The 7775-nt window shown below is 38.2% G+C and overlaps 1 protein-coding gene and 1 long non-coding RNA gene across 8 annotated transcripts; one reads left to right on the forward strand and one right to left on the reverse strand.

Annotated features, from left to right (window-relative positions):
• Positions 1–243: 243 nt before the first annotated feature.
• Positions 244–7532, forward strand: LOC104108068 (2-oxoglutarate-Fe(II) type oxidoreductase hxnY-like). 7 transcript variants are annotated; one of them, XR_011407793.1, is made up of 11 exons: positions 244–472; positions 3224–3419; positions 4045–4143; positions 4255–4306; positions 4475–4596; positions 4679–4779; positions 4856–4914; positions 5177–5233; positions 5451–5713; positions 6551–6630; positions 7278–7301. XR_011407793.1 is itself a non-coding variant. In XM_009617036.4 (11 exons), the coding sequence occupies exons 1-11, from the start codon at positions 365–367 to the stop codon at positions 7354–7356; spliced, it is 999 nt and encodes a 332-aa protein (XP_009615331.1). In that variant the 5' UTR covers positions 245–364; the 3' UTR covers positions 7357–7532. The 7 variants fall into 7 exon arrangements, 4 of the variants coding, with proteins under 4 accessions (XP_009615331.1, XP_018630313.1, XP_033515035.1 ...); XR_688936.4 differs by lacking the exon at positions 7278–7301 and having other exon boundaries at positions 5451–5554; positions 5668–5713; XM_009617036.4 differs by having other exon boundaries at positions 245–472; positions 5668–5713; positions 7278–7532.
• Positions 5849–6944, reverse strand: LOC138891517 (uncharacterized). The gene is made up of 3 exons (XR_011407795.1): positions 6832–6944; positions 6143–6702; positions 5849–5925 (listed from the first exon to the last, which is right to left on the reverse strand). It is a non-coding gene; the product is annotated as an uncharacterized lncRNA (long non-coding RNA).
• Positions 7533–7775: the final 243 nt, after the last annotated feature.

Raw genomic sequence — 7775 nt, forward strand, 5'->3', positions numbered from 1 at the left:
GGTGAGGCCGAGACCCGGTAACCAAACTTAGAAAAATTAGTGTTTGCCCTAATAAGCGCCTCTAGGAAATTAAAACCATATTTTCCGTGTTATCCACTTCGCAATATTTTGCATAATCCCAAACTTTTGGGAAAACTGGCCAAATGGGCCGTCAAGATCAGTGGGTACGATATCGAGTATCGACCCCGAGGTTTTTAATGAGAACGCGTTGCACTCTTTTTCCCATAGACCAGTTTTTGTCCCAATTGGGTTTACATCCAAACAAGCCGTAAAACTGTCTCTCCACGCACTCTCTCGAGTTGAGCCGAGGAAACAAGAGAAGAACGTCAATTTCATCGAGTAACGAATAACGCAGGAACGGATAATGGCGAATTCGAACAAGAATGGAATTGCTTCCACCAACATTTCTGCTTTACACTGCATCGATCTCTCCAGTCCTGGCATCCATACCTCTGTTTCTCTCCTCAAACAGGTACCTCTCTCTCTCTCTCTCTCTCTCTCTCTCTCTCTCTCTCTCTCTCTTAATGTGCATCTTATGTGTTCATATATATGTTAGTGAGAAGGAAAGTCGTGAGATGTGTATGTGTGTGTGTAGGAAGGAAAGTTGTGATCTTTATCGGCAAGTTATCTGTCTATTGATAATTGTCTATTTATTGAGGCTGATGATAGCATCTGTAAAGGAATAACATGAGATATAGGTTTGTTGCAAAATTCACCTGAATTAAATACATAGAGTTTGCGTTTGTTTCTTTTTATAAACAACAAAAACAACAACATACCCGGTACAATCCCACAAGTGGGTTATGGGGAGTGTAGTGTGAACGCACACTTTATCCCTGCCTGGCGAGGTAGAGATTATTTCTGATAGGCCATCGGCTCAAGAAAACGTAAAAAGAGAGAAAGGAAGAAGACGAAGAAGAAAGAAAGAATAGGGGGACAAAGGACGATAAGGAAAAGGAGAAAAGACAACTACAGTAACAACAACAACAACAACGAAACAACATGTAAAAGATAAAATAGCATCAAATAGTAACAAACCGGAAAATACGATACACAAAGCGAACGAAACAATAAGCAAATACTAGGGTCAAAGAATACGAAAAAAACAAGGGAGCTACTAATACTACTAAAAAAGAACGGGGAACTCTTGACTACCTACTAACCAACTACCCTAATCTTCGACCTCCACACCCTTCTATCCTGGGTCATGTCCTCAGTAAGTTGAAGTAGCGCCATATACTGCCTAATACCTCTCCCCAATACTTCTTCGGCCTTCCTCTACCCCTTCTCAGTCCCGCCATGGCTAGCCTCTCACACCTCCTAACAGGAGCATCGGTATTCCTCCTCTGCAAGTGTCCGAACCATCTCAGCCTCAACTCCCACATCTTGTCCTCCACGGGAGCCACTCCCACTTTGTCCCGAATAAGTTTGTTCCTAATTTCATGTCTCTTGGTATGCCCACACATCCATCTCAGCATCTTCATTTCTGTTACTTTCATTCTCTGAACATGAGAGTTCTTGACTGGCCAACACTCAGCCCCATACAACATAGTAGGTCTAACCACAACTCTGTAGAACTTACCCTTAAGTCTTGGTGGCACCTTCTTATCACACAAAACACCGGATGCGAGCCTTCATTTCATCCACCCCGCACCGATACGGTGGGAGACCTCATCATCAATCTCCCCCTTACCTTGGATTATAGACCCGAGATACTTGAAACTACCCCTCCTCGGAATGACTTGGGTATCAAGCTTCACATCCATGTCCGCTTCATGAGTCTCGTCACCGAACTTACACTCCAAGTATTCCGTTTTGGTCCTGCTTAACTTGAAACCTTTAGACTCTAGAGTCGTCCTCCAGACCTCCAGCCTCGCATTAACCCCGCTTCTCGTCTCATCAATCAACACTATGTCATCGGCAAATAACATGCACCATGACACCTCCCCTTGAATGTACCGCGTCAGCACATCCATCGCCAGAGCAAACAAGAACGGGCTAAGAGCTGATCCCCGGTCAACCCCATCCTTTTGGGCTAACCAGATTGATTTTATACGTTTGCTTCTTTTTATATAAACTGGAAATATTACCGAGGGTTAGGAAAACTGCTTTGTTTCTAAATCCTTTTTGGTTATTTAAGCTTTTGCCATTCACAAGAATTATTATCGCATGTTTACTTTCTGGAGAGTAATGCCAACGCAGCTAATTATAAGGTAAAATAGAAGCAAATTCATATACTAGTTATTGTTGTTACATTTACTTTATGCCCACTGTTTACTAGAAGTCCTTTTCAGTCTGGTTAGAGACTGGTTAGAGGATTAGCAAATGTATAGTTTTTTAGAACCCCTAATATGCCTTTAAACGGAGGAAAATAAAAACGGATAGATAAGAGGATTCATATAGCCCAGACTCCAGCTGGTTGGCAATGAGGCATCATTGGTTGAGTTGATGGAAAGGGTATCTGCATGGATCCTTCAAATACTCATCAAGTATCATGTCTATGGACTATACTTTGGAGGAGATTCATAGATCCCATCAGTTAGAAGAATTTATATTTCGATTAAAAGATAAAACCAACGTTTAGTATGCATAAAGCCACCCTCCCAAAGCTCCTTTTTTGTCCTTCAGTTCTTTAAACTAAGATTATCCACTGATTTTCACCATGTAAGTGGTCTAATCATCTCATTGCTCTCCTATCGAACAGTCAAAGGTTTCAATATGTACATTATTTTCTTTCCACCTACCAGAAAATATGTATTACCTAACTTTATATGATCAAAACTTTGTCTCTCTGGTTCTATCAGACAATTTTCAACAAGTTCCCTTTCCCCACAAGTACTGGTACCTCTATTAGGAGTACATATTATGCGGTAATGTTCATTTTTGATAAATCCAACAATCTGCTCTAGAGACACCAGTGGCGGACCCATGATTTTCATCAAGGGGGGTCAAAATATAAAGAAATAAACTCACCAAGAAGTCAAGCGGTATCAATACATAGTATATATACATATTTTATAAAAAATTACCTAACTACACAGTTTAATTTTCGGACAAAGGGGTGTCGGTGACACCCCTTAAATGCATGTGGCTCCGCCACCGAGAGACACCACGATCTCTGCTTTCTTTTGTTACTTTTCCTTTCTTTCCTCTTCAATGTTTGTATTCCATTGAAAGATCTTGTTGCTCCATTAGCTCATATATATTCGTTCTTGGTCACTAGGCTTGCTTAGATTCAGGATTTTTCTATGTTGTCAATCATGAAATCAGCCAGGAGTTTATGGATGAAGTTTTCGCTCAAAGCAAAAAGCTTTTCGCCCTTCCTTTGGAAGAGAAAATGAAGCTTCTTAGGAATGAGAAACATCGGGGTTACACTCCTGTTCTAGATGAGCATTTGGATGCTGTCAATCAAATAAACGGTATGTATCTATCGTATCTCTTATTGCTATTATTATTAGATTCGAGTTAGAGGGGATATTTTCCTTGTTCCTACTCAATGTTGCTCACTCACTCCAGTACCAGTAAGATTCAATTAATTAAGTTGAGCCACAACAATACCATAATGAGGATACTTACAAAGAAGAGATGGCAAGTATCACCTACCCAAGAGAGAATTCTCGTAGGTGTAGAATGGTTAGACTAAGATATAGCTCTACTCTCACAGTATCAAGAAATCCAGATATTTTATCAGAAAACAATTAGAAAAGCTACTTCAGCTGAGGCTACCTGGTGGGTTGTCAAGGTAGAGCTTGCTTAATGCTTTTGTCCATAATTCTGCGAAAAGGAAAATACTGATTCATGCTTTTTGGTCACAATCAATGTTATAAGATTTACTAACCTTTGTGAGGTCTTCCATGAGTTCCATCACAATTTCTAACTTGTTTCATTAATGTATTATTTTACTCGCAGTTAGTTGCATTCATACTCTGATTTCTGCATTTATCTTTTAGCTTTCTATTAATAACAAAACAATGAATGATTTTGGAATAAAACTTGGAAAAAGCAACTTTCCTTTTAGTTGGCTGCTCTTTTGATGGGCCTTAGGTGACTATAAGGAGGGATATTACATTGGTGTTGAAGCACTTGAAGATGGTCCTGATGCTCAGAGACCATTTTATGGGTCAAATGTGTGGCCTACTGCAGGTAACTCTCAGTGGGGTTCTAGTCATTTATCTGAGGAATACACAATGGTCTTACCAAATATCATTTTTTTGTGAATCACTTAAAAGGATAAATTGGTTAGTATTGTGCAAGGTACCTTGCCTGGATGGAGGGAAACTATGGAGAAGTATCATCAAGAGGCACTGTGGGTCACTATCTTCCTATCATATTCTTATATTCTTAAGCTTTAATTCTTGTTGGTCAATGACAATATTGCTATATATCTCCAAGATTGTTTTTTCCCTGCATTTCTCTTTTTTATTTTTTATTTTTATTTTGTGTGTATCATTTGCTGCCTGTCTACTTGCATCAGTGAGGTGGCAAAAGCAGTATCGAGGCTCATAGCCCTTGCACTTGACCTTGATGTTGACTTTTTTGATCGGCCAGAGTTTCTCGGCAAACCAATTGCTACTCTGCGTCTGCTGCATTATGAAGGTGAACATAGTTAAATTTCAATAGAGAGCCATCATGCTTCTCTATTTGATGTAACTGATACTCTTATTTTATGTCAAACTAGGCAAACTTTCTGATCCAACAACTGGCATTTTTGGAGCTGGTGCACATACTGACTATGGTCTGATTACTCTTTTGGCCACAGATGATGTCTGTGGCCTTCAGGTACATTATCAGAAAACTTGGAATTTTCTAGATAGATATTAATCATGTTTAAGTCGAACTTTTAAATTTAATCCAGATATGCAAGGATAAGGATGCTAAGCCTCAGATTTGGGAGTATGTGCCACCATTAAAAGGGTGAGACATAATAAGTTTGTTAGTTTTGTGCTCTGCTTTGTAAGTAAAGCACAAGTTATAACGTGTAAGGTTTGATACTGCTTAGAATCATGTCTTTTCTTGCAGTATCAAACAGAGACAGCTTGCCTTTTGTTAACAATGTAAAAGTTAGGTTGAAATCATCTATGTAGCATAATAGAAGATTTCACCCTCTATTATCTAATGGACCAATTAGTTTGCAGCAGCAGTTATGGGCATAATGTTCTTGACATTCTACTTACAGTGCTTTTGTAGTGAATCTTGGTGATATGCTTGAGCGCTGGAGCAACGGTATATTCAGGTAATGCGATTGTTGTGCAAGTTGCGAATTAATGACATCAGAAGCCAGGATATTGATTCGTTACCTCTTCTAAACTACCATATAATACCCACAATTCTTTGGAAATCTTTTTTAGCATTGCTAAAACCCTTCATTTTTTAATTTGACCTTGAGAAGATATTCTTACCCTTCTGACTTTATTGGGGATACATTCTGATAACTGAGCTCCTCCCTCCAGCAAGTTGTGAAGAAGTTGCTGCAATTGTTTAATGGAGAACAGTTTTTCTCAAATAGAGCTATAAAATAAACCAAGGAAATGCAGACTTCATATTCCAGGATTTGGTAGCTTCTCTTCGTGATTATTAATTTGTACACCCAATGTGTATGAAATTGACACATTTTTTTCTAAGTCACCCTAATTGTATCCAGTTTTACTTTTTTGTTCTTGTGTTCAGGTCAACATTGCATCGGGTCCTTGGAAATGGTCAAGAAAGATATTCGGTAAGCCCTTTGATGGTTTTGGATGCTTGCATATGTTATGCATATCAACATAATCATTTAAAAAAGAGAATTGTTCAATTTTATCTAACTTCTTAGAAGAGTTTTATTGCTTCCAGAAAGGAATGCCTTTAAGACTAATGATATATTTTCTTAACTGGAAAGGTTAACGCAAGGAAATTCCAGTAATGTTTTATCACTATATATCATACTCCCTCCGTTTCAATTCATGTGAACCAATTTGACTGGGTACGGAGTTTAAGAAAAGAGAAAAGACTTTTAAACTTGTGTAAAATGAGGCGCATATATTTTGTGTGGCTATAAATCATTGCATAATGATAGGTTGCTTTCAAATAGGGAAAGGGGTATTTCTTTTTGGCACGGACTAAAAAGAAAATAGGTTCACATAAATTGAAACAGAGGGAGTATAACTTTTTCCGAACAAAAAAGATTGATATTAAATTTGGTTTTCATTATTGTATGTTTGCTTTTAAAGTACATCTATTAAGTTTTGGTCTGTCACTTGCCATAAAGATGATTTGGGTTCTCAACCATATATATGAAAGTATATGATAAGCAGCTAGCCAATAAGACTAAACAACAGTTATGAGTTTCTTAAAATTGTTTTCATTTTTGCTAAATCTTATCTTCTAGAAAAAGCGTGATTTTTGTGGAGAACTTATACCTGGATGGCTGGATTACCTCACTCCAGAACTGAAATTTTGAAGAGAGCTGCTTTTTGCTTGTTCTAACTGGAGACAGCAATGAATACTCATAGCAAATTAGCTCTTATGGAAATGGGAGAACCAATCATTTGATCCTCTTCTTCATGTTGTGCAGATTGCATATTTTGTGGAGCCCAGTCACGACTGTCTTGTTGAATGCTTGGTGACCTGCCAATCAAAAGATAACCCACCCAGGCAAGTAAAATTATTCTACCAGAGGCACACAAACTAAATTTATCCAACATGCAGTACAAATTACTTATGTTGCTCGGACTCTCCAAAAGTGCTGCCGCACCGGTGTCGGATCCTCCAAAAATGTACTAAATTTGGAGGATCCGACACGCACCCAACAACATTTTTAAAGAGTCCGAGTAACATAGCAAATTACCTAATGACCAAAGCCTTTTACAACATATTTTAAAATATATTTTGGAGAAAAGATTTTGTACATTTGTGTGTTAATATCATGCATGACTGGAAGAAGATTTTTTATGGAAGTGCCAAGGCCCTTCTCCACTCAAAATTTCTTTCTGTAAAAGTGCTTTTGATAAATACTTTCTCCAAAGACGACTTCGTTTTCCAAATGTTCCCACACTCAATATAGACTTAGGTGCTTCAAGTTGTGATCCTATGAAAAAAGGCTGAAATGCTTCAATGACGATGTTTAATTGAGGTCCTGCAATGCCAAATAAACGAGTTTTGCCATACAAGTAAACCTGCACGGTCATTGCGCCACTATGATAATAGAGATCTTATTTTAGATGATGCGGCTTGTTAGAAATCCTTTATGTCCCCAGTGTTTTTGCCTATTATAAATGGTTGACTGATTGCTGCTCTCTCAGGTATCCTCCAATTAAATGTGAGACCTACTTGCTTCAGCGTTACAAGGACACTCATGCTGATCTGTGTTCTTATAAATGAGATAGGACATGGTGGTAATTGGTAAAGCTATAAATGGTACCCCCCAACTTTTCTTACACAGTTTATAGATTAAGTTCGACTGGGTTGTAGAATTCTATCTGTTAAGCTGTATCTGACGTTACTTGAGGATTTATGGTGCTAACATGTGCATGTATGATATTTACTTCTTGTTTCAACCTTGGCAAAGATTTCACTGAGGCCATTAGGCCGGGAATCGGTGGTAGCTAGTGGTCTTTTCCATAAGCAAGACCAAGATTAAAACCTCCATAAATGCAGTCCTTAATAGTAATAAAGAGTATAGACTTTGTTGATGCACTAGCTATAGCTCAAATACTGTTCCTTGTTTTCTTCATATATTCATGTTACATTGAAGAAATTATTATTATGGCACACTAGATGGATTTTCGGGAACTGTGTAC

Source organism: Nicotiana tomentosiformis, chromosome 5 (assembly GCF_000390325.3).
Source record: "Nicotiana tomentosiformis chromosome 5, ASM39032v3, whole genome shotgun sequence".
In the NCBI taxonomy this organism is placed as follows: domain Eukaryota; kingdom Viridiplantae; phylum Streptophyta; class Magnoliopsida; order Solanales; family Solanaceae; genus Nicotiana; species Nicotiana tomentosiformis.